Here is a 27,707-nt window from a genome sequence, read left to right on the forward strand (position 1 = left end):
AATTCTTGCCTATAATTCAGTACTAAACATTAAGTGTCTCCGAGATTAAAAGCAAGTATACTACATTAGTTAACCATTGAAACTAAGGATTCATGTGATTACTTGAAGTTGATACATGTGTTCTTGTGCATCCCCCCCCCCACTTAACCTGCATACTCTGATTATTTAAACAAATTTCGCAGTGTTTTACTGCCTGGTATTTGGGCTTACTATTAGATAAAAAAAGAAGTGTTACACCATGTAATAGGTGAGAGGCCAAGGGCTACTGAAACAGAGATCGGTGTTGCCTGATGGCATGGAAAGGACTTTGACCACAAACTAGATGCCCATGGCTCCCAACACACTATTCCTGCAAAGTTGAGTTTCAGATGGATAGTTACACAGGATACATCAGAAGTCATAGTGGTGACAGTGTGATAGCCCAGATCAGGATGTGACAACGCTTCCATGGCACAATTCACCCTATCTGATGGTGTATGGCAACCTGGAAAAACCCTTCACATGGTCATGTTTTGACATTTTCTCCTAGGCATGTAACGATTCACACATTTTCTTTATGGTTTAAATGTAGGTACTGGGTGCTGTATGCTTACTGTTCAAGTTTTGAACCTGATGGTGCTTAATGGTATATGCATGTTTATAGAGATCAATAAAATCTGTTTCTTTTAGGTTGAAAATGTTTTGTGTTTTCCATGGTGATGAAAGAGATTGCACTGTGCATGTATGCAACCTGACATTTATGCCCAAGATATAAAGGACATGATGAGTGGCAACATAGATCCTGGGGACTGAGGGTCATTTTAAAAGAATTTTTTCAAGGGAAGTTCTTTACATTAATCATAATGATTTAGGGTTATCAATTTTTTCCCCATGTATGCATGTTAAGTTCATATGAGAATTCATTTTATTTGATTCTATTGTTTCAGGGAAATTTTTAATTATTGTATGTAATCAGTTTTGCTTCTAGGACAAGCATCCCATTGAGGGTATGGCCATGCTTCAGATCCACTTCAACACTGACCAGTTACAAAAGGTGAATGATGAGATTTGTTTATATTTATGAAGTATGCTAATCAGCATGGAGTTAAACTATTATGGAGTTAAGAACACTGCAATAGCTATAGCTCCTTATTACACATATTATGGCAACTTACGCTCTGCGGTCATGATCAATCCTGTTTATCTTTCCACCAATAAAGACACGAATCTTGCAATCCTTCCATTTTTTCTTGTTAGTTAGCAAATATGGTATCAGCAATGTCAGCCCTAAAATAGCAAGTTCATTTCTCTTAACAATGCCAAATGAAGAAAACAGTATTAAAGAATTTAATGAACAATATTGGACAATATTTAGCTCTTTAAGCTATTAAAAGCTATTATTTAAACTAAAACAATACATTAACAGGTTTCTTAAATTACTGTTCCTTAAACCTACCTCCATCATCAAACAACCACCAAACATCGATGGTGCCCTTGGACTGTTTCTTTTTGAACTGCTGACTGGCTGCCAGCAGCTTTTCATCTGCAACACTAAGTTGTACTGGAGGACTCTTGGTGTCTGAATTCATAATAGGAAAGTTAAATATCTTCACAACAGAGCACACAGATATTTGACAGCCATAAACAAATTTTTCAAGATTATTTACATTTCTATATATTGCAACTGAGAATTTTCTGTACTGCCATTGAAAATTTTACATGCAAAAAGTATCAAACTACCATATATCAGAGTAGTTTCTGCTGTATTTTAGAGAGAATTTCAATGAGAATTCACCTCTGATAATGAGTGGACTGCTTTGACCACTGGTGGTCTTAGATGATGGTTTCAAGAAATCATCTGTATCTTTTCCAATGTTAATAGCCACCAACAGCTCCTTCATCCCTGGAGCTTTCTCAGTGGAGGACAGAAATTCATCTATGTGAAGGTCAGAATAATCCAAGTTTAAATAAAGTTAAAAGCATTGGTTTAAAATACTCACTCGACTGGCAGTGATGTATGTTTTAGTGTATATTAATATTAGTTACAGTAAGTTCATAGGTACTGTATAATGTACCTTGGCCTTGGATGTGGGAAATGTCTAAACCCTCCTTTAGTCTTAAGATGACCACACCATACTGTAGGTCAAAAGCATCACTAAAATAAATAAGGAAAATGTAAATTATTTTAAAGACAATGTATATAATTACAGAGGACTTGTAGAGGAATTAAATGATCATGTAGTAAAACATTTTATTTAAACACCAAGAAACAAACCAAAGTAAATCAAACTAAAAAATTTAATTACGAATATCTGAAATTACTTACTGAATTGTGCTTATATATATTTCCACATCTTTCATTTCACCATCCCTCCAGTTGTTTTTAAATCCAAGTATCATTGTGTTTGGCTTTAGACGACCCAAACCAGAAGCCTTAGAATAGAATCAAACTTGAATCACATTCATCATTAACTGATGTTTTATATTAAAATACACAAATTGATCATTGATGATTGAGACAAAAGCAGCAGCTGATAAACATGATTCTATGGACCTTATATACTGCAAGGTTTTTTTTTAAAAGCTTTAACATGCTTGTCTCAGCTCATAAAGTTGTCATGCTCCGCCCCGAACATCCGCTCCTGAGTTTGCGGATCTTCCATGTCAGCTCTGATCTGGATCCGGGACGGGAATTCCATCCTGCCTGCTTCCCCGTTCAGTGAGTGCTCACCTGCATTCATTTCCTGATTACCACCGCTGCCTTTTTAAACGCCGTTCTCAGCCACAGACCGTGCCAGAACATCTCGTATGTAACAGAGATGTGGACTTAAGTTACATGCCTTGGACGGCTTTAGACTCGACAAAACAAAGAGACTTGTAACTCGACTTGGACTTTAACATCAATGACTCTTGACTTCACTTGGACTTGAGTCTTTTGACTTGACAAGACTTGCTGCTTTCCCCAAACCCCGAAGATTAAAAAGTATGTTATTAAGGAACGCATCTTTCATTGTGTGTATGTGTGCCTCTGTGCGTGTATTTGCTGTCGGCACAACATCCAATCAAATTAGATCCACGTTGTTTTGATCCAACAGCATACATCCAATCAAATTACAGGACAACCAATGAAGAGAGACTGTCAAACAACGTGCCAGTTAGAAAAAATGATATCAAGGATGGTTTCGTTCGGGTATCAAAACTACGAGGTGGTCAACAAAAAATGAATTGCAGTATGCAAAACATGCGGGTCAAAGATTACAGACGGAGACGCAACAATTTCCAACTTCGTTCGATATTTGAAGTTGCACAAAGAACGGTAAGTTCTGAATGAAAGCTAATGTTTATTGGCCAACTTTTCTTTGCTGTGTAGTTAAATCAATGAGGCTGTAAACTCACTGTTAACGTTACATTGCAAATATGGTAATCTGTTGCGTCCACTGCGAGTTCATTCCTTTATTCATACATTTAAGTGATTTTTTTTTTAAGCGGGGTTGTATGAGGTACTTATACATAATGTTAGTCAATGTACAGTATCACACACAGTAGACGGTGGTCAGCAGCAACGCGTATTTTAGCCACCTACAAAGACATACAATTCATAACGCAATGTTAAGATTGATATTAATATGAGTAAAGAGTAGTTTCAATACAATTCATTTGTGGCTATAAGGGATTTTCTGACATCTAATATGCTTACCTCTTACAGATTTGAAGAATACCAGATGAACAAAAGCATCACAAATGAACCACAACAGCCTTCAATCTCGCAATTCCTGGATAATCGTGTCGGGCATTACAGCATGAGTCATCCACAGCAGAAAGCTATCACCAATGCAATAGTGTTCGACCTGATTATTGATTGCAACTTGCCCCTGTCTATTGTGGAAAACAAGAGAGTTTTAGGCACTTTCTGACAGTACTTGACAGCAAGTACACCCCCAGTGTGTCGCAGAACACTGGCATCAAAAACGGAGAACCTTGCTGAAGAGAGATGTTCAAAATTAAAAACTCAATTGAGCAACACTGACCATGTTTCAGTCACTGTGGACATTTGGTCTGACCAAATGATGAGGGGATTCCTGGGTGTCACTGTGCACTGGATAGAGGAAGAGGCAGAGAGGATACAGCTGAAGTCCAATCTCTTGGCCTGTGACTGCTTCAAAGGCTCACACACAGCTGAAAGAATCTGTGACCAATTTGAGTCAATATGTGATGAATACAATATGAAAGATAAACTGGACTAACTTTAGTGATAATGCTGCTAACATGTGAAAAGCGTTCACTGTGTGCTTCCCCAGTGAACAAGAGGATGACGATGATGGAGATAATCTCGATGACCCTGAGCTCTGGTGTGACTTAACCCTGGAGGATCAGCAAACATTAGATGCTGCTATGGCAAAGAAACAGCGCTTGCAGTGTTTTGCACACTTCAGCTGGTAGTGGGAGATGGTTTGAAAGAAACAAAAGTGGTATCTCCTCTTTCAAAGTTATCAACACTCAGCTCACTGCTGCACACAAGCACAACATTCAAAGATGTGTTTGATGCTGAATTTGGGGAACAGAAAGGCATCCCTGCTGCAGTTAACACAAGATGGAACTCAACACTGAGGCAAGTGAAGGCAGTTCTCCAGTGCAATCATCTAAAGCTCTGTGCTGTTCTAGAAAAGGCTGGGCACAGGGAGTGGAATCTGTTGAAGGAGTTGGGCATCTTGAAGCCATTTGAAGAAGCAACTGATTTGACACAAGGGGAGGTGGTCATCACAATCAGTGCTGTTGTTCCATCCGTCTTGTCCCTCAACCACCACCTTGAGAAGCTGAAGCCTCAAGTCTGTTTCCTGAGCAGCCTGGTCAGAAATCTCCAGGCATCCCTGAACAGATGATTTCTTGGAATCTTCATCAACATGAAAATGGCCAGGACACAAGATGGGGTCACTGCTCCCTTTTCAGATCCAGTCTACCTCAAAGCAGCTGCCTTGGATCCAGCCTTTTCTCTGTTGTGGGTGGGGTCCCATGTGGTGGTCAATTGTGACATCAAGGCAGAGGTGGCACGAGTTAAAGGTAAATGTTACTGAGTCTAATGTAACTTTTTTCCCCTCATAATCTGATCTAATTGACTGCAACAATAAAGTGTTCTGTAGTATTTCAGTCTAACACACTGCATCACCAACATAAATGGTAATAAGAACTCTATTGTTTCTGCTATTGTTTTTACATGTTTTGCCAGAATTGATCCTGCAAGATGCTGCAGAGACTGAGCAACCTGTGCCTTTTGTTGATGAAGAGTGAGAGGACCTCAGAGAAGGGCTGTTTGCTGCATACCATAAGAGGCAGAAGAAGGATGTTGGGACTACTCCATCACTACAGCTAAGTCACTACCTTGACTTAGCCGAAGGACAGAATGCCCTTTTGTTCTGGGCATTGAACATGAAGACTCTTCCTTCACTGTTCCGAGTGGCCATCAGAGTCTTGGCAGTGCCTGCCTCCAGTGCTCCAGTGGAGCGAGTTTTCAGCCATGGTGGCATCATACTACGTCCCCATCGTGCACAAATGACTGACTAGACTTTTGGCCAATTTGGTCTTTTGCAAATGCAATGCAGCATAGGGCTCTGACATAAAAAGCACAACCCTGTTCATTATGCTCATGTATTTGTTTCTCACATGTACGTGTACACACACACACACACACACACACACACACTATGAGATGAGAAGGACAGGACAAACTGCTGTGGAACTACTAGTGCATCTCAAAAAAATTAGAATACCATGAAAAAGTTCCTTTTTTCATAATTTAATTCAAAAAGGTAAACTTTCATATTCTATATTCATTACATGTAAAGTGAAATATTTAAAGCCTTTTTTGTTTTAATTTTGATGATTATGGCTTATAGCTCATGAAAATCAGAAATCCAGTATCTCAAATTATTAGAATATTCCCTAAGATCAATCACAAAAGGATTTACAATATAGAAACGTCCAACTTCTAAAAAGTATATTCATTTATACACTCAATACTTGGTTGGGGCTCCTTTACCATGAATTACTGTATCAATGCGGTGTGGCATGGAGGTGATCAGTCTATGGCACTGCTGAGGTGTTATTGAAGCCCAGGTTGCTTTGATAGTGGCCTTCAGCGTATCTGTATTTTTGGGTAGGGTGTTTCTCATCTTCCTCTTGACAATACCCCATAGATTCTTTATGGGGTTCAGGTCAGGCAAGTTGGCTGGCCAATCAAACACAGTAATATCATGGTCAGCAAACCATTTGGTAGTAGTTTTGGCACTGTGGGAAGGTGCTAAGTCCTGCTGGAAAAGGAAATCAGCATCTCCAAAAAGCTTGTCAGCAGATGGAAGCATGAAGTGCTCTAAAATCTCCTGGTAGATGGCTGTGTTGACTTTGGACTTGATAAAATACAGTGGACCAACATCAGCAGATGACATGGCACCCCAAATCATCATAGACTGTGGAAACTTCACACTGGGCTTCAAACACCTTGGATTCTGTGCCTCTCCGCTCTTCCTCCAGACTCTAGAACCGTGATTTCCAAATTAAATGCAAAATGTACTTTCATCTGAAAAGAGGACTTTGGACCACTGAGCAACAGTCCATTTCTTTTTCTCCTTAGCCCAGATAAGACACTTCTGACATTGTCTCTGGCTCAGGAGTAGCTTGATATTAGGAATGCAAAAGTTGTATCCCCTTTCTTGAAGATGTCTGTTCGTGATGGGTCTTGATACACTGACACCAGCCTCAGTCCACTCCTTGTGAAGCTCTCCCAAGTTCTTGAATCAACTTTTCTTGACAATCCTCTCAAGTCTGCAGCCATCCCTCTTGCTTGTGTACCTTTTCCAGCCACCCTTTTCAGCAATGACCTTTTGTGGCTTACCCTCCTTGTGGAGGGCATCAGTGATCATCTTCTGGACAACAGTCAAGTCAGCAGTCTTCCCCATGATTGTGGTTGTGTGTACTGAACTAGACCAAGAGATGTACTGTGTTCATACTGTTTTACTCAAAATGAAATATTCTAATGTTTTGAGGGTTTTTGTTTTTGTACTGTATGCCATACTGATTAAAATAGAAAAATGCTTGAAACATTTTAGTTTGTGTAATGAGTCTATAATGTATAACATTTTCACTTTCTTAAATAACTGATGGAAAATATTGAACTTTTTCACAATATTCAAATTTTTTGAGATGCACTAGTAGTTGAAATGCAATATGTCATGGAAATACAATGTTAGCACTTTTGTACAAATTACAGTTGCACACTTTTCAAATGTGTTTAAAATGAAGAATGTTCTTACAAAAGGAGTTAAATGTTAATGACTGGTTAATAGTGCAATGTCAACACTTATTTTATTTTTTTCCTGCAATTTCAAATCGCACTTGTTTTTTAATAAATAAATACAGAATTTAAAAGCATACATGATCTATGTAAATATTATTACTCTGTGGTTAAAAGGACTCAACTCAAACTGCTGGACTTAGGACTTGACTTGAGACTTGTCAGTCTTGACTTTGGACTTTACTCGGGACTTGCAAAGCAATGACTTGGTCCCACCTCTGGTGTAGACTCTAGCTGTTTTTTTTTTTTTTGCCTCGAGTTTTTCATGGGTTTTCCTCCAAGCGTTTTTTCATGTCTTTGCCTGCCTCATTTTCCCCAAGTCAAGTTTCACTTTTTTTTTTTTATATATATATATATATATATATATATATATATATATATACACACACTTGGACTATTTCCATTATTGTTAATCAAGTTTGTTTACATTTTTGCCACGCCTCTTTCTGGATTAAACCTACTACGCTTCTTCGATTACTGTCTGTGTGCGTGTTCTGCTTTTGGGTCCTAATTCACCACACCTCCAGCAACCCTCACAAAAGTGCTTAATAATTACCCAGTAAATAGTTATTTTTAGTAGTCAGAATTTTAAATGTCTAGTGCTTGAGGACAGTGATTAAATTCAGAGATGTTCAGTCATAACATTTTTAATCTCACCAGGACCCAACAAATTAATGTAAAACTGTACTTGTAATAGATATTGGGCTCCATGTCTGAGGTCCTCCGCAAACACTGGAGTATAAAAAGCCTTGATCTGTTTCTTAAGAAGCCAGCGTTGATAACGCACTTGGTCATTCATCATCTCTTTGTGGTTTGGCCTTCGGGAAGCCTTAAGAGAAACAAAAGTAAGAAATCATATTTTGTATCTTTTTTTTTTTTAGTATATCTGAAAAAGCTTGAAACTTCAACAGTAACAATTTGTGCTTTTGGTGCCTACCATACGAACATGGCCACAGATCATTAGGCCCATGTTTTTGGTGAATGCATGTACTAGGTGAAGTAGTGCTGGTCTTGCATTTGGGGCACCAATCATTAGAAGACATTGAGGTCTATGGTAAAATTTATGAAAACATAACTGTTGTGTCCTTAAACAAAAGTAGTAATCACAAACAGGATACAGGTTTCAAAAATTCAACATATTTCAGAATATGATCACCTGAAGTTCTTGATATGATCTTCTACACCAGTGAGATGCAGACAGTGTGACAGTGCTTGGTTATACATGAGAGCTTGAGTGGATGAGCCCCAGTTTACATCTATGGTGGTGAAAGCCTCAATTTCAATATCTGACTGTTATCCAATTTTAGCATACATAAATCAATATTTTAACCAATTCACTAATGAAATATTTAAAAGAGTAAATTGCATACATTTCATAGCTTCTGTATAATGACTTCCTAATGCCCACTAAAAGCAAGGGGAATACCTGGTTTCTTGTAGCTGACATAAATGTAGAGTGCCAGAACGATGACGTTGGTAAAGAGGGCAGCCCACCAGTTGATTACAAACATAACCACACAGCACAGCACAGCTCCCGCCAGTGATACCCACTTATTGTAGTATTTAAAACTTGGACGCCATCCTGATTGGTTTATGTTAAGGGTAAAAAAATACAGAAGTCAGACACAACCATAATAAAATAAGTGGTGCACATTAAGAGTAACAAAATAAATGTGTATAAAACAGAATATTTTTCACTATTCAATACTTCTTGTCTGTTTAAACCCCAATCAGAATTTTTTGGACATGTGCTGCAACATGGGCCTTAATGCCAAAAGACTACATACATATCACATACTATTAACTAATTATTAACCCACACTAATCCTAGAACACCTATGCAATTGCAACTGCTTAGGAGTTAAGGAAGCTATCCTTCTAGCAAATTTGCTTTACTTCACCCACCTGGAGAGTTAGCCAACGATGCATGGAAGACAGAGAAATTGATCAAGGCATAAGAGGCCAAGAAAAAGTTGGAAATGATGGGAGCAATAACATTTAGCTCAGCTAAAACAAACAAACAAAAAACAGTAGTAATAAAAAAAGTCAGATCAAATAACGTTAAGAATCTTAAAACAATCAATAAAATTAGAACAACGTATGCGATAAACTTACCAATTAGTATAAAAGCCAGACCAATGATGAAAGTTAGAACATAGCCACGCAGAGGTTCATTGTTCTTGCCATAGCCTTTAGCAAAAACCCGTAAGCCTGGGTAGATGTTATCCTTACACAAAGCCTACAAGGACACATACAAATCCATAATCTTAATTAAATAAAATCAGGAAGACTTTATTGACAAAACCTTCCTCTTATCCGGGGTGCATCCAAATTTTTAAACTTGGCTGGAAAGCTGGGGAAAAGCAAACTACTTCATGACACCATCTAATTAGGCATGGGACATAATTGTATTTGCAGAATTTGTTCGAAGCTAGGGCGGCACGGTAGTGTAGTGGTTAGCGCTGTCGCCTCACAGCAAGAAGGTCCTGGGTTCGAGCCCCGGGGCCGGCGAGGGCCTTTCTGTGCGGAGTTTGCATGTTCTCCCCGTGTCCGCGTGGGTTTCCTCTGGGTGCTCCGGTTTCCCCCACAGTCCAAAGACATGCAGGTTAGGTTGACTGGTGACTCTAAATTGACCGTAGGTGTGAATGTGAGTGTGAGTGGTTGTCTGTGTCTATGTGTCAGCCCTGTGATGACCTGGCGACTTGTCCAGGGTGTACCCCGCCTTTCGCCCGTAGTCAGCTGGGATAGGCTCCAGCTTGCCTGCGACCCTGTAGAAGGATAAAGCGGCTAGAGATAATGAGATGAGAGAGATGAGATGTTCGAAGCTAATTTGTTGCCTGCCACAAAATGAATGTTCACATAATACTATTACAGGCTCCAGCTTGCACCTTGCATAGGATAAGCAGTTACAGATAACGGATGGATGGACATAATAATGCTGATGACACACAGTTGTATGTCTCTGCAAAACCTGATGAGAGACACCAGCTTAATAGAATTGAGGAATGTGTTAAGGACATTAGACACTGGATGCTTATTAATTTCCTTCTGCTTAACTCTGAAAAGACTGAAGTACTTGTGCTAGGACCACATACAGCTAGAAGTAAGTTTTCTGATTACACAGTGACTCTGGATGGCCTTTCTGTTTCTTCACGTGCAGCAGTAAAAGACCTCGGAGTGATTATTGACCCCAGTCTTTCATTCGAAACTCACATTGATAACATCACCCGGATAGCTTTCTTTCATCTCAGAAATATTGCAAAGATAAGAAATTTAATGTCATTGCATGATGCAGAAAAACTAGTCCATGCTTTCGTTACCTCCAGGTTGGATTATTGTAATGCCTTACTGTATGGATGTTCCAATAAGTGCATAAACAAGCTCCAGTTAGTTCAAAATGCAGCAGCAAGAGTCCTTACTAGAACTAGAAAATATGACCACATCACGCCTGTCTTATCCACACTGCATTGGCTCCCAATCAAATTTCGTATTGGTTATAAAATACTACTATTGACCTTTAAAGCACTAAATGGTCTCGCACCACAGTACCCGAGTGAACTTCTGTTCCTCTATGACCTGCCACGCCTACTTAGATCAAAAGGTGCAGGCTATCTGCTGGTACCTCGTATAGTGAAGGCTACATCAGGGGGCAGAGCCTTTTCTTACAAAGCCCCACAGTTATGGAACAGCCTTCCAAGTAATATTCGGAAATCAGACACAGTCTCAGCATTTAAGTCTAGGCTGAAAACATATCTGTTTAGTCAAGCCTTTTGTTAATGGTGTTTATGAGGTAAAGGAGTAGATCTGGAGGGTCCTCAGACATAGAGTGTTTTGGTAAACTGGGATGTATGGATGCTGTCAGTCCCCACTCGCTTGCTCACTCGAGTTTGTTGACGGTGTAGTGGCTGGCTGCTTTATATCCCGGGGCTCCCTCATGCCTGTGTTACCTTCTGGCTCTCTCCTTTTAGTTATGCTGTCATAGTTAGTTGCCGGAGTCCCTGCTTGTACTCGGTGCAATATGTATACTGCTCCTACTTATTCAGGTGACATTGGGCATACCTAACAACTTGTGTTTTCTTTCCCTCCCCCCCACCCCAAATCTGTCCCTCTGAGTTACATGGAGTCAACAGGAAATCTTTTGGTGGAGAGGGTGGAGACCTCGACTGGCTATCGTAGCCTGCAGGGAATCGGCCGTCAGACATTCTGTCGCATGTCCCAGACCCGGTGAAATGTAACTGAATTGTCTTGGCCAGCCCTAAGGGTCCCATCTGCATCTCATCATTGCTGAGGAGTGTGCTCCCATCACCCAATCAAGCATCCAGCCAGAGCAGGGTCATGATATTTTTTTACCATATTAACATGCCATTGTTGTGTGTTATGCCTGATGTAAAGACTAGTCTCTGCGAGCCTACCACACAGATTTAATACTTGTCATTTTTAGGGCATACCTAACAACCTGTGTTTTCTTTCTCTCTCTCTTCCCCCCCCAATCTGTCCCTCTGAGTTACATGTTGATCCTGGAATTGAGATGCTGGCCTCTTCTGCCCCTCGGACCTGCTTGATCCATCCTGGTGCCCTGTGTCTGGTCGGAGTTTTATCGCACCGCTCCTGTGAAGGACGGCCCCATGAGGACAGTTGAGGGTTATACCTGTTAAAACTGTTAATATTATAGTCAGGCTGTCTGTTGTTGCCCAAATGAGGATGGGTTCCCTTTTGAGTCTGGTTCCTCTCGAGGTTTCTTCCTCATGTCGTCTGAGGGAGTTTTTCCTTGCCACTGTCGCCACAGGCTTGCTCATTGGGGATAGATTAGGGATAAAATTAGCTCATGTTTTAAGTCGTTCAAATTCTGTAAAGCTGCTTTGCGACAATGTTTATTGTTAAAAGCGCTATACAAATAAACTTGATTTGATTTGATTTGAATACCATTACTTTACTAATTTCATATAGTTACTCTGTAGTTTAACATTTCAAGCAATTTGGTCAAAATACTATACTAGTGCATCTCAAAAAATTAGAATACCATGAAAAAGTTCCTTTTTTCATAATTTAATTCAAAAAGGTAAACTTTCATATATTCTATATTCATTACATGTAAAGTGAAATATTTAAAGCATTTTTTGTTTTAATTTTGATGATTATGGCTTATAGCTCATGAAAATCAGAAATCCAGTATCTCAAATTATTAGAATATTCCCTAAGATCAATCAAAAAAGGATTTACAATACAGAAATGTCCAACTTCTGAAAAGTATATTCATTTATACACTCAATACTTGGTTGGGGCTCCTTTACCATGAATTACTGCATCAATGCGGTGTGGCATGGAGGTGATCAGTCTGTGGCACTGCTGAGGTGTTATTGAAGCCCAGGTTGCTTTGATAGTGGCCTTCAGCGTATCTGTATTTTTGGGTCGGGTGTTTCTCATCTTCCTCTTGACAATACCCCATAGATTCTCTATGGCAGGGGTTCTCAACCTTTTGCAACCTGGGCCCCACCAAAGCTGGTTCATTGCAGTTGGGGGCCCCTCTTCTCACCCCGCCCCCATCCCCCCACCCAAACACACTCACCCGCAGTGACGCCACCCGACCTACAGCACCTTATATCGACAGATAGATAGATAGATAGATAGATAGATAGATAGATAGATAGATAGATAGATAGATAGCCCTGGGCTAGATTATTATTATTAGTAGTAGTAGTAGCAGTAGCAGCAGTAGTAGCATTATCCATAGTAGACTAGCAGTAAGAAAACAACAAAAACAACAAATTATTTGGGTAGAGCTGAAATGGGGAAAGCAAAAATACAGTGTGGGGTAGTAGTCTTTAAAAAGACTGTTTGGGTTTTGCGCTGTATCGATGGATTGATGATAGTAGACTAGCGAGAGTCGGCACGAGTTAACTCGGCAAGAAACCAGACTAGTGTGTGTGTGGCAAGCACTCACACGGTGGCCATGGTATGCAGACTCACTCATGTGACGTTGCATCATGTTCGCGTCACGGGCTTAAAATAACCTACACACAAGATTTTATGATAGATTGATGATAGATTTTATAATAGTATTGATTTGTATGTAATAGTCCAATGTCCTGCATTTTGACATGGGTAAATGTGTTGCATCTGCTTAGCTACTATAGCCTGTTAGCCCCAGATTTTTTTTTCCTCCATACATGAAGCCTACTCGCGACCCCCCTGGAGTACCTCCGCGCCCCACCAGGGGGGCGCGCCCCCCCGGTTGAGAACCACTGCTCTATGGGGTTCAGGTCAGGCAAGTTGGCTGGCCAATCAAACACAGTAATATCATGGTCAGCAAAACATTTGGTAGTAGTTTTGGCACTGTGGGTAGGTGCTAAGTCCTGCTGGAAAAGGAAATCAGGATCTCCAAAAAGCTTGTCAGCAGATGGAAGCATGAAGTGCTCTAAAATCTCCTGGTAGATGGCTGTGTTGACTTTGGACTTGATAAAATACAGTGGACCAACATCAGCAGATGACATGGCACCCCAAATCATCATAGACTGTGGAAACTTCACACTGGGCTTCAAACACCTTGGATTCTGTGCCTCTCCACTCTTCCTCTAGAACCGTGATTTCCAAATTAAATGCAAAATGTACTTTCATCTGAAAAGAGGACTTTGGACCACTGAGCAACAGTCCATTTCTTTCTCTCCTTAGCCCAGATAAGACACTTCTGATATTGTCTCTGGCTCAGGAGTAGCTTGATATTAGGAATGCAAAAGTTGTATCCTCTTTCTTGAAGATGTCTGTTTGTGATGGGTCTTGATACACTGACACCAGCCTCAGTCCACTCCTTGTGAAGCTCTCCCAAGTTCTTGAATCAACTTTTCTTGACAATCCTCTCAAGACTGCAGCCATCCCTGTTGCTTGTGCACCTTTTCCAGCCACCATTTTCAGCAATGACCTTTTGTGGCTTATCCTCCTTGTGGAGGGCATCAGTGATCATCTTCTGGACAACAGTCAAGTCAGCAGTCTTCCCCATGATTGTGGTTGTGTGTACTGAACTAGACTGAGAGATACACTGTGTTCATACTGTTTTACTCAAACTCGAAATGAAATATTCTAATATTTTGAGATTTTTTTTATGTTTTTGTACTGTATGCCATACTGATTAAAATTAAAATAGAAAAATGCTTGAAACATTTTAGCTTATGTGTAATGAGTCTATAATATATAACATTTTCACTTTCTTAAATAACTGATGGAAAATCTTGAACTTTTTCACAATATTCTAATTTTTTGAGATGCACTAGTATGTACAATGCAACAAGTGTTATTACTTGATGCTGATGTTGCTAGATCTGTCATCAGTCCTCATCCTCCTCGACCTTTCAGCAGCATTTGACACAGTCAACCACGAGTCTCTTGTCCATCCTCATGAGTGTTGGAATTTGTGGAACAGCATGGCAATTGTTTGCTTCCTACCTGAAGGGCTGGTCATATCAGATGACATGGAGGGGATCCACGTCTGCCCAATGCAGAATCTCCACTGGTGTCCCACAAGGCTCGGTACTTGTCCTCTTCTGTTCTCCCTCTACTCTCGATCTCTTGGGGAGGGCATATCCTCACATGGGATTTCATACCACTCACGCTCTCCTTCCTTCCCTCAGACACTCATGTTTCCACTCAGATCTCAGCATGTCTGGCAGACATTTCATCATGGTTGGCAGCCTATCCACTGAAATGTCTTTCCAGAAAAACTGAATTGCTGTTCATCCCAGGTGATTCACACCCACATCTGGATTTTGTGATCTCCCTGGACAACTCTCAGATGTTACTATATGCAACTTTGGGGTAACCATGGACAATCAACTATCCTTTTCCTCTCACACTGCTAATCTGACATGTTCATACTGATTTCTCCTTTACAACATGAGAGGGATTTGTCAATTTTTAACTACTGAGGCCACTCGGTGCCTTTTCAGTGCCCTTTTATTTTGAGACTATGCTACTGCAACTCAGTCTTGGTAGGTCTCCCTCTGCATAACTTTTCTATCCACACAGGCCACTTAGGTGCTTGTTCAGTCCCTTGTCATTTCAATACCGGACTACCGCACCTTGCTCCTGGCTCATCGACCCCATGAACCCCATTCAACCTCTGCAACTAAGCCAGAATATAGCTGCAAGACTTGTTTTCAACCTTCCCAAATTCTCCCACACCACCCCATTGCTACGCTCCCTTCACTGGCTTCCTGTAGCTGCCCACATCAGATATAAAACACTAATGGTCACCTACAAAACCAAAAACAGACCAGCACCCACCTACATTAAAGCTCTTATCACACCCCGCATTGCACCACACTCCCTCTGATCCTCTAGCACTGTTCAATTGGTCTCACCATCTCTCAGGGTGCAAGGAAGGCATGCACCAAGACTCTATGTTTGGACACCTAGGTGATAGAATATGTTTCCCCTAGCCAGGCTTGTAGTACTCAAGTCCAGGACTCGGACTTGAGTCCGACTCATGCCCTAACTTTAAGGACTCATGACTCAAACTTGGACTCGGGCTCGTGCGTTAACTGCATCAGGACTCCTAAATTGGAGACAAGGACTGATTTTTCTTCCTTCATTTTTTGTAACATGCCATAATAATTTGGCATAAGATAATTACAGTTAGGTCCATATATATTTGGACACTGACACAAATTTAGTTTTTTTACCTGTTTACTGAAACATATTCAAGTTATAGTTATATAATGGACATGGACATAAAGTCCAGACTTTCAGCTTTCATTTGAGGGTATCCACATTAAAATTGGATGAAGGGTTTAGGAGTTTCAGCTCCTTAGCATGTGCCACCCTGTTTTTAAATGGACCAAAATTAATTGGACAATTGACTCAAAGGCTATTTCATGGGCAGGTGTGGGCAATTCCTTCGTTATGTCATTCTCAGTTAAGCAGATAAAAGGGCTGGAGTTGATTTGAGGTGTGGTGCTTGCATTTGGAAGATTTTACTGTGAAGAAAACATGCGGTCGAAGGAGCTCTTCATGCAGGTGAAACAAGCCATCCTTAAGCTGTGAAAACAGAAAAAAACCATCCGAGAAATTGCTACAATATTAGGAGTGGCAAAATCTACAGTTTGGTATATCCTGAGAAAGAAAGCAAGCACTGGTGAACTCATCAATGCAAAAAGACCTGGACAAGACAACAGTGGTGGATGATCGCAGAATAATTTCCATGGTGAAGAGAAACCCCTTCACAACAGCCAACCAAGTGAACAACATTCTCCAGGAGGTAGGCGTATCAATATCCAAATCTACCATAAAGAGAAGACTGTGTGAAAGTAAATACAGAGGGTTCACTGCACGGTGCAAGCCACTCATAAGCCTCAAGAATAAAAAGGCTAGATTGGACTTTGCTAAAAAAACATCTAAGAAAGCCAGCACAGTTCTGGAAGAACATTCTTTGGACAGATGAAACCAAGATCAACCTCTACCAGAATGATGGAAAGAAAAAAGTATGGCGAAGGCGTGGTACAGCTCATGATCCAAAGCATACCGCCTCATCTGTAAAACACGGCGGAGGCAGTGTGATGGCTTGGGCATGCATGGCTGCCAGTGGCACTGGGTCACTAGTGTTTATTGATGATGTGACACAGGACAGAAGCAGCCGGATGAATTCTGAGAGACATACTATGTGCTGAAATCCAGCCAAATGCAGCCAAACTGATTGGTTGGCGTTTCATAATACAGATGGACAATGACCCAAAACATAAAGCCAAAGCAACCCAGGAGTTTATTAAAGCAAAGAAGTGGAATATTCTTGAATGGCCAAGTCAGTCACCTGATCTCAACCCAATTGAGCATGCATTTCACTTGTTAAAGACTAAACTTCAGACAGAAAGGCCCACAAACAAACAGCAACTGAAAACCGCTGCAGTAAAGGCCTGGCAGAGCATTAAAAAGGAGGAAACACAGCGTCTGGTGATGTCCATGAGTTCAAGACTTCAGGCAGTCATTGCCAACAAAGGGTTTTCAACCAAGTATTAGAAATGAACATTTTATTTACAATTATTTAATTTGTCCAATTACTTTTGAACCCCTGAAATGAAGGGATTGTGTTTAAAAATGCTTTTAGTTCCTCACATTTTTATGCAATCATTTTGTTCAACTCACTGAATTAAAGCTGAAAGTCTGAACTTCAACTGCATCTGAATTGTTTTGTTCAAAATTCATTGTGGTAATGTACAGAACCAAAATTAGAAAAATGTTGCCTCTGTCCAAATATTTATGGACCTAACTGTATATCCATGTTAATTTTGTACTAATTTCGTGCAAGTGTGTCACACCTGTGCACCTTGGCATGTGCATCAGATAGACTCTTGGGCACGTTCCAGACAGCACGTGTGCCAAGCGGACTCTCGCACACGCACTGTAAACGACTTGCACCTGCACAGGATTAAGGCGCAATCAGTGCACCTATATAAAAACTGAAAACACACTTTGTGAAGTATTGAGTTGCGTTGCTGACACATTACTGAGTTATTTCCTTGTTTGGTTTCCTGATCCCTGATTTCCTGGTTCTCGTCTTTGATTCTGCCTGGTCTACGATAACCTGTTTGTGCCTCACTCGACCTATTGCCTGTTTCACTGTTTTATGATTTTGCCTGCCATTCTGAACTGTTTACCTGTCTTCACTTGTATTAATAAACACACCTTCTGCACTTACATCTGTCTCCCAACCATCTCTGACAGAATACTTTGCACTCCCTCACAAAGAGAATGCACATTCACCTGTTCATATGTCATGTTCAGGAACAAACTAATGTTAATGGCGCTAAAACAGCCACCATCAAATGGTGGGGTTGGAGTCTTGTTCTCGGACTTGACTCAGTTTTTTTTAATGACTCGGACTTGAACACTGGGGACTTGAGACTGTACTTGGACTCGAGGTTTAATGACTCGACTGCAACAATGCCCCTAGCTGTCTGAACAACTGAATCACTGGCTGTCTTCAAATGACATCTAAAGACCTACATCTTCCTGAAATACTTAAATTAGCACTTTCATTGAAAACAACAACAAAAAAATGTTTTCTGTGTGCTTTTCTTACTATATTACTTCCTCAACTGAGTTTTTAGACTGATGTTCTTAGTCCATGACCCTTCACTAGTGAAGGATGTATTTAAATGATAGAGACTTCAAAGCACTTCTGTCGCTTTGGATAAGGGCGTCTGCCAAATGCCATAAATGTAAATGTATTTGATCTACGTGAACTAGAATGATAGACCTGAGAAATGTGTGACGTAATTTCAAAGTTGGAGTGGCAAGGCTTATTTCAGAGGTTGTAGCTGCTAGGAGATACCACTCATCTCATCATTCACCTGCCTGTTAATATGAATGAACCATAACTAACAAATAACTAGGTATTCTTGGCAAGACAATATGCACCTAAGTAATATTGTGTATATATTTACAGGTGTATGTTTATACACGAAGAATGAATTATATCACCTGAAACACTTTGGGAGCACTGACTAAAGATGCAAGAGCTGATGAGAGAGTGGCAGAGAAGATTCCAGCAGTAATAAGTGGTCCAAAAACAGACACCAAGCTCATGACCTAACCAAAACAACAGTATAACAAAAAACATGTAATTAGATAAATGATTAGGTATAAGCAGTATATATCTAAGAGTGTTGCATATTTCTAAGGGTTGCAATAAAAGAGAAACTCAGCACTAACATTGTCCATACACATCTCATGCATTGTCCATGAAACTTGCATCAAGACAGCAAGTGGTTTTTGAAGTTTGTGTTAAACAAACATGGTCATGCAAACATGATCATCCCTATATTCAGGAGCAATAAGATATTTAGTCTTTTCTAGAAATTGATTGGTGTAGAAAAATGGATATGATTTGAAATGGTTGTACCTGGAAGTCATTCTGTAACCCATACTTGCAGCCTCCTTCCTTGCAAATGGAGAAGTCATAACCAAGTGTACAAGCTGCATCTGTGCAATTCTCGAGAGAACCCATGATGGTGTCATTAGCATCACCCGTTGCATCCCGTACTATGCAAGAACCTCAAAAGAGAGATTAACAAAGATCAAAATCTGACAATGTTTTTTTAGATAAAGAATAGAGATTAGGACCATAAATATCCAAATATTTATTACCATTAGACACAGTAACTGCAATATAAACAAGCCCTGTAATGAGAATAGCCAGTAAGGTTCCTTTTGGAATGGCAGACTGTGGATCCTAAAGAGACACAACAATACTATGTTAAAATCAGGCTACACACAGTGGTGGTAGAATTCTAATTTTGATATAGATTGCAATCCCTGACAAATTTTTGGTAGTGATAGCCTGTCTGTTTTGTTATTCATAGTTGAGTTAATGAATTTTAAAAGCAAAAACTTGCTGGCTACATCTGATCAGCACAACAGAAAAATAGCTAGAGCAAAAAACCATGAGATGCAATAGAGGCACAGAAACGGCTAGCAAACGAGACATTCTGGCAAAACCAGAGTCTGAGAATGGCCTTTAAATATGCAGCGGTGAAAACCAGGAAGTGAGTTCAGGTGAGCGCTTGCTGAATGGGAAAGCAGGCAGGATGGAATTCCCATCCCAAATCTGGATCAGCACTGATGTGGGAGAACCGTAATCTCCGGAGTGGATGTCTGGGGCGGAGCATCACAGTACCCCCCCCATTCAACGAGTGCCTCCAGGTGCTTTAGGAAGAGCATCGGGGTATTGCCGGTGGAAGTCAGAGATGAGGGTTGGGTCCAAGATGAACCTGGCAGGGACCCAACTTCTCTCCTCGGGACCGTAACCTTCCCAGTCCACCAGGTACTGGAGTCCTCTGCCTCATCGCCACACCTTCAGCAGCTTTTTGACCGTGTAGAACTAGAGATCAGAGGTTTAAGCTGTGACACCTGGAAAGTGGGGTGAATACGTCGCATGGTGAGTCGTAATGCCAGTCTGACAGAACATGGATTGATTACCTTGCTGATGAGGAAGGGTCCTAGATATCTGGGGGCCAGCTTACGGGAGACGGTTCTGAGTGGCAGATGGCGTGTGGAGAGCATGACTCGCTGCCCCACCCGGTAGGTGGGTGCCTTAGAGCAGCGTTTGTCGGCCTACCTCTTGGATGCTAGGGCAGAGTGAATGAGTCTTCTCCAGGCCAATGTCCATGTCCTCCTGCAGCGGCGTATGAAGGTCTGGACTGAGGGTACGCCGACCTCCTCCTCTTGGTTGGGGAAGAGTGGTGGTTGGTAACCTAGGGAACACTGGAAGGGTGAGAGACCTGTGGCAGATGAAGGGAGAGTGTTGTGAGCATACTCGACCCAAAGTAAGTACTTACTCCAAGAACTGGCATCCCTGGATGCCATGCACCTGAGTGCCACCTCCAAATCCTGATTGGTCCGTTCTGCCTGGCCATTGGTTTGAGGATGAAAACCTCAACTACAGAGAGACTACAGGTGGCCCCAATGAGTTTGCAGAAGGCCCTCCAGAACTGTGCAGTGAACTGATGACCCTGGTCGGAGACAATGTCAGTGGGGAGTCCATGTAGGTGGAAAATGTGAAGGATGAGTAATTCGGTGGTTTCTTTAGTTCTGGGAAGCTTGGGCAGAGGGATGAAATGGACTGTCTTGGAGAAACAGTCAATAATGGTGAGGATGCATGTGTTGCCACCTGAGTTGGGGAGTCCTGTGACAAAGTCAAGGCCGATGTGAGACCAGGGTCGGTGAGGAGTCGGGAGCAGTCTTAGCAAGCCGGCAGGGGGTCAGTTGGCTGTCTTGTTCTGGGCACGTGTGTCGCAGGCTGCCACAAACTCCTGGACGTCTTCCTTGATGGAGGGCTACCAGAAGCGCTGTTGGATGAGCGCCAGGGTTCGAGCAGCTCCTGGGTGACAAGCCAACTTGGAGCCATGATCCCACTGAAGCACCTGGGTTTGCACAGAACAGGGAGCAAACAGATGGTTAGGTGGTATGTTGTTAGAGTTACCTTCTCTGGGGTCCTGCTCCAGGGCCTTCTGCACTAATGTCTCTACCTCAAGTAGGGCAGCCCCCACCAGACAGCATGGAGGGAGGATGGTTTCGGGCATACTAGACTCCTCCTGGTGGGCAGAGAATATCCGGGACAGGGCATCAGGTTTACCGTTCTTGGAGCCTGGGCGGTAGGAGAGCGTGAATCAGAACTTGGAGAAGAAGAGAGACCATCGGGTTTGCCGTGAATTAAGGCGTTTGGCAGACTTGAGGTATTCTAGGTTTTTGTGGTCGGTCCAGACAAGGAAGGGGAGATTCGACCCCTCGAGCCAGTGCCTCCACTCCTCCAAGGCTAGCTTGACGGCCAACAGCTCTCTGTTGCTGATGTCATAATTTCATTCAGCAGGGGACAGCCAGTGAGAGGAGGAGCAGGGGTGGACCTTGTTATTGTTGGGCCTCTGGGAGAGAATGGCTCCAACCCTGGACTCGGAAGCGTCAACCTCCACGATGAACTGTTTGGTCGGATCGGGTATGGTGAGAATGGGTGCTGTGGTGAACTTGCGCTTGAGCATGGAGAAGGCTTTCTCTGCGTCCTCCCCCCATTTGAACAGGGTCTTGATTGAGGTCAACACCGTGAGAGGTCTGGCCACCATGCTGAAGTCACAGATGAAGCACCTGTAGAAATTAGTGAACCCCAGGAAACGCTGGAGCTCTCGTTATGAGGATGGGGTAGGCCAGTCAGTGACTGCCTCAAGCTTGAGGGGGTCCATCTGGATCCTAGCCAGGGAGATGATGAACCCCAGAAACGAGACAGAGCTCTGGTGGAATTCGCTCTTCTCCGCCTTGACAAACAATTTATTCTCTAGCAGGCACTGGAGGACCTGCTGGACGTGGCCCCGATGTTCGTCCAGGGAGCGAGAGAAGATCAGGATGTCATCCAGGTACACGAATTGTCTTTATTGTTTATATTGTCTTTATTGTTTATTTTAGTACTTTTGATTGTGACAAATGCTCAGTGCTTGTATGCTAGGATCACCTACAGCAAAGACACACTTCTGGACATTGGTAAAATTCACCATGGGCCCAGTCCAGTCCTTCTGGACTGTAGCTTTCTTCTCATCGCTGACACTGACCGAAGCTACACCGACACCATCCAGCAGGCCGCATCATCATCACATTCGAGTAGGCGAAACGGCCAACGATCCACGCACCCAAAATGGAGGCGCGGTAAGAGAGGCGGGCTACATGCTAGGCTAAAGGCTAGGGCTACAAGACCACTGCTACCTAGCCTTCTGCTAGCTAACATTCACTCGCTCGAGAATAAGATGGATGAGCTGAGAACCAGGATAACATCTCAACATGAGATCAGAGAGCGTTGTGCCCTGATTTTTATGGAAACCTGGACTACTGCAAGCCTGCCAGACCTGGCCATTGAACTACAGACCCGCTCCATGCACCGCGGAGACCGCACATCTGCTTCCGGTAAAAACAAAGGTGGCGGTGTGTGTGTTTATGTTAACAACAGATGGTATACAGACGTACAGGTGGTTGAAAAACACTGTTGTGCGGACATTGAAGTGCTGATGGTGAAGTGCAGACCCTTTTATCTACTGAGGGAGTTCAGTGCTGTGTTTATGCTGGCTGTTTACATCCCGCCGCGGGCCGACTGCACTACAGCGCTAGGACTACTACATGACATCATCGGCAAACATGAGATCACACACCCAGATGTCGTGTTCGTCATGGCCGGGGATTTTAATCATTGCAACCTCAGGACTGTACTACCGAAGTACCATCAACACGTGAGCTTTCCGACAAGGGACAACAACATCCTGGACCATGTCTACAGCAACGTGAGAAATGGCTACAAGGCTGTGCCCTGCCCCCACTTTGGACAGTCTGACCACATCTCTGTGTTCCTCTACCCAGCTTACAAGGCCCTTCTCAAACAAGCCCCCCCAGTGAGTAAAACTGTTAAAGTTTGGAATGAAGAGACTGATCTGGTGCTCCAGGACTGCTTCAGTTCTACAAACTGGGATGTGTTTAAGACTGCTGCTTTGAGAGAAGAGACTGTTCTGTGGATTTAGAGGAATATGCATCTGTAGTCACCAGCTACATCAGTACGTGTATTAATGACATTGTCCCCACCAAGCGCTGCAAAATATATCCTAACCAAAAACCTTGGATTAACAGTGAAGTACACTCCATGCTACATGCACGCTCCACCGCTTTTGCCTCTGGTGACACAGATGGATATAAAAAGGCCAGATATGACCTATGCAGATCCATCAGGGAAGCCAAGAGGCAGTACAGACTGAAGCTGGAAGGATATTACAACACCTCAGACTCCAGATGCATGTGGCAGGGCCTGCAAAACATCACCAATTTCCAGCAGAAGAACAGCAGGGTCACAGCCAACCACAACACATCACCAGATGAGCTGAATGAGTTCTATGCTCGCTTCGACACCCTCAACACCAACCAACACAGAGGGATTCTACCAACAGAGGCAGCACAGAGCTCTTCACCTACTGTGACCATAACCGAGGTGAGCAAGGTCTTCAGGAGGACTAACCCCCAAAAGGCAGCCGGCCCTGACAACATCCCCGGCCATGCTTTGAGGGCCTGCTCCACACAGTTAGCAGAGGTCTTCACAGACATTTTCAACCTGTCCCTCTCCATGTCTTCTGTGCCCACATGCTTCAAGACCACCACCATAGTGCCCCTCCCAAAGAAAAACAACAATATAACATGCCTGAATGACTATCGCCCAATTGCACTCACTTCAGTTGTAATGAAGTGTTTTGAGAGGATAGTCATGTCATACATCAAAAAGGACATCCCAGACACAAGAGACCCCTTCAATTTGCATATCGTCAGAACTGTTCAACTGATGATGCCGTCAATGCAGCCATCCACATAGCCTTGTCACACCTGGAACACAGGGACACCTATGTTCGAATGCTGTTTGTGGACTACAGTTCAGCCTTCAACACCGTCATCCCCAGCAGACTGACTGAGAAGCTCTCCACCCTTGGACTGACATCCTCCCTCTGCTGCTGGGTCCTGGACTTTCTCACAAACAGACCCCAGGCTGTCAGAGTCGGTACCAGAACATCCAGCACCAAGACAGTGAGCACAGGGACCCCCCAAGGCTGTGTGCTCAGTCCACTCCTGTACACCCTCTTCACTTATGACTGCACCCCCACCCAGAGTAACACTTCCATCATCAAGTTCGCTGATGACACCACGGTCATTGGGCTGATCACCGGCGGAGATGAGAGAGCCTACAGGGAGGAGGTGGCTCAGCTGGTCTCCTGGTGCCGGGAAAATAACCTCTTGAATGCTGAGAAGACCAAGGAGATGATTATTGACCCGAGGAAGAGGAGGAGAGACCAGCACGCCTCACTGCACATCAACGGGACACAGGTGGAGAGGGTGAAAACATTTAAATTCCTCGGAACTCACATCAGTGAGGATCTCAACTGGACACACAACACACAGCAGACCAGTAGGCTCAACAGAGACTCTTCTTTCTGAGGAAGCTGAGGAAATTTGGACAGTCCACCAAACTCCTCAGCAACTTCTACAGGTGCACAGTGGAGAGTGTCCTGACAAATTCCATCACTGTGTGGTACGGGAACTGCACAACTCAGGATAGAAAGGCTCTCCAGTGTGTCATTAAAATGGCACCGTTCATCTGTGGAGCTGTCCTCCCCCCACTACAGGACATTTACAACACCCGGGTCACAAAAAGAGCACAGAGCATCATCAGGGATCAAACACACCCACAATACAGACTATTCACACTCCTACCATCTGGCAGACGCTACAGGAGTGTGAAAGCAAGGACTACTAGACTGACAAACAGTTTTTACCCCCAGGCCATCAGGCTTTTGAACCACGGATTATAATCACCATCTACCTCTATATTAGCAATTTTGCACGAGACATTGCACAGTATATCTACCTCTATGTTTGCACATTGTTTGTTTGCCTCTTTTTTTTTAAATGTTATCTTCCTTTTTCATTCTACTTTTATATTTTGCATTCCATATGCACACATATCTTTTTATGAGTTGAACAAAATGATTGCATAAAAATGTGAGGAACTAAAAGCATTTTTTAAGCACAATGCCTTCAGTTCAGGGGTTCAAAAGTAATTGGACAAATTAAATAATTGTAAATAAAATGTTTATTTCTAATACTTGGTTGAAAACCCTTTGTTGGCAATGACTGCCTGAAGTCTTGAACTCATGGACATCACCAGACGCTGTGTTTCCTCCTTTTTTAATGCTGTGCCAGGCCTTTACTGCAGCGGTTTTCAGTTGCTGTTTGTTTGTGGGCCTTTCTGTCTGAAGTTTAGTCTTTAACAAGTGAAATGCATGCTCAATTGGGTTGAGATCAGGTGACTGACTTGGCCATTCAAGAATATTCCACTTCTTTGCTTTAATAAACTCCTGGGTTGCTTTGGCTTTATGTTTTGGGTCATTGTCCATCTGTATTATGAAACGCCAACCAATCAGTTTGGCTGCATTTGAGCACATAGTATGTCTCTGAATACCTCAGAATTTATCCGGCTGCTTCTGTCCTGTGTCACATCATCAATAAACACTAGTGACCCAGTGCCACTGGCAGCCATGCATGCCCAAGCCATCACACTGCCTCCGCCATGTTTTACAGATGAGGCGGTATGCTTTGGATCATGAGCTGTACCACGCCTTCGCCATACTTTTTTCTTTCCATCATTCTGGTAGAGGTTGATCTTGGTTTCATCTGTCCAAAGAATGAGGCTTGTATTCTTGAGGCTTATGAGTGGCTTGCATCGTGCCATGAACCCTCTGTATTTACTTTCATGCAGTCTTCTCTTTATGGTAGATTTGGATATTGATACGCCTACCTCCTGGAGTGTTGTTCACTTGGTTGGCTGTTGTGAAGGGGTTTCTCTTCACCATGGAAATTATTCTGCGATCATCCACTGCTGTTGTCTTCTGTGGGCATCCAGGTCTTTTTGCATTGATGAGTTCACCAGTTCTTTCTTTTTCTTTCTTTCTTTCTTTCTTTCTTTCTCAGGATGTACCAAACTATAGATTTTGCCACTCCTAATATTGTCGCAATTTCTCGGATGGGTTTTTTCTGTTTTCATAGCTTAAGGATGGCTTGTTTCACCTGCATGGAGAGCTCCTTTGACCGCATGTTTTCTTCACAGCAAAATCTTCCAAATGCAAGCACCACACCTCAAATCAACTCCAGGACTTTTATCTGCTTAATTGAGAATGACATAACGAAGGAATTGCCCACACCTGCCCATGAAATAGCCTTTGAGTCAATTGTCCAATTACATTTGGTCCCTTTAAAAACAGGGTGGCACATGTTAAGGAGCTGAAACTCCTAAACCCTTCATCCAATTTTAATGTGGATACCCTCAAATGAAAGCTGAAAGTCTGGATTTTATGTCCATTATATAACTACAACTTGAATACGTTTCAGTAAACAGGTAAAAAAAAAAAATTGTGTCAGTGTCCAAATATATATGGACCTAACTGTGTGTGTGTGTACATATATATGTATATAAATATACCAAACTATGCTTACCAATATAAAAAGGAATTATATATATATATATATATATATATATATAGGCGACAGCATGTATCAGCTGGATAGTACAGTGGTAATGCTCACTGACTACGACACAGGAGATCGGGGTTCGAATCCCGGTCGGGGCAAAACATCATCCAGTAAGGGTCCTTAGGCAAAACCCCTCATGATATATCGGCCTACCTCAGGAATGAGTGAAGACATAACTGAGAGAGTCATACCGGCTCAGACGTCGCCCGGGTCAACAAGGTCTGCGTCAGTTGCTAGGGAACCAGGGCAAACTGATGAGACATGGGCTACTGGAACAAGACATCGATGGACGAGGACAAAAAATACGGATTTGCTGGAATGCTATATAAGCAATCCCAGAGAGAGGGGATACATGCAGAGAATGTGGGACCATTGGATACTTCGAAACCCACAATCAAGGCTAACAAAGAAACAGCTATTAGCCCAGTGTTCCAACATCCGTAATCGAAATCTACTATCACAACTAGAGATTAATGAAATACAACAACGATGCTACGGGAGCCAGGAAGACAGGTCAGTGGGGAGATGTACCAAGCCCCAACACCTAACAGCCCAACACAAGAAGGAACCTGAGAAGGAAGATCGTGACTCAACTGGAAACCTGGAGCCCCCGACGAATACCGAAGATAAGTTGCCAAGTACCTTCAGAAGATCTACTAGTAGATGTGAATGCTGCTCTGAAGACAATCTCCACAAGAACCATCACTGAGACCAACAAGCTGATACACAGTACAGCAACAGTAATCATGGAGATGCTTGGACACAAGGTGGGCTCGGGACATAACAAACAGTATCCACCATGGAA

General features: G+C 42.5%; 1 protein-coding gene across 1 annotated transcript in view; it reads right to left on the reverse strand.

Annotated features, from left to right (window-relative positions):
* Positions 1–27,707, reverse strand: part of LOC132893086 (solute carrier family 12 member 2-like) — a 63,785-nt gene that overhangs the window by 17,278 nt on the left and 18,800 nt on the right. The window contains exons 9-22 of the mRNA XM_060931861.1: positions 19,457–19,541; positions 19,212–19,363; positions 18,791–18,898; positions 9,440–9,563; positions 9,230–9,331; positions 8,751–8,906; positions 8,481–8,580; positions 8,262–8,373; positions 8,013–8,153; positions 2,306–2,412; positions 2,055–2,134; positions 1,775–1,915; positions 1,436–1,558; positions 1,155–1,266 (exon numbers count right to left, since the gene is read on the reverse strand). Coding sequence (XP_060787844.1) covers positions 1,155–1,266; positions 1,436–1,558; positions 1,775–1,915; positions 2,055–2,134; positions 2,306–2,412; positions 8,013–8,153; positions 8,262–8,373; positions 8,481–8,580; positions 8,751–8,906; positions 9,230–9,331; positions 9,440–9,563; positions 18,791–18,898; positions 19,212–19,363; positions 19,457–19,541 — 1,643 coding nt within the window. The remainder of the gene's footprint in view (positions 1–1,154; positions 1,267–1,435; positions 1,559–1,774; positions 1,916–2,054; positions 2,135–2,305; positions 2,413–8,012; positions 8,154–8,261; positions 8,374–8,480; positions 8,581–8,750; positions 8,907–9,229; positions 9,332–9,439; positions 9,564–18,790; positions 18,899–19,211; positions 19,364–19,456; positions 19,542–27,707) is intronic.

Source organism: Neoarius graeffei, chromosome 10 (assembly GCF_027579695.1).
Source record: "Neoarius graeffei isolate fNeoGra1 chromosome 10, fNeoGra1.pri, whole genome shotgun sequence".
Classification (NCBI taxonomy): domain Eukaryota; kingdom Metazoa; phylum Chordata; class Actinopteri; order Siluriformes; family Ariidae; genus Neoarius; species Neoarius graeffei.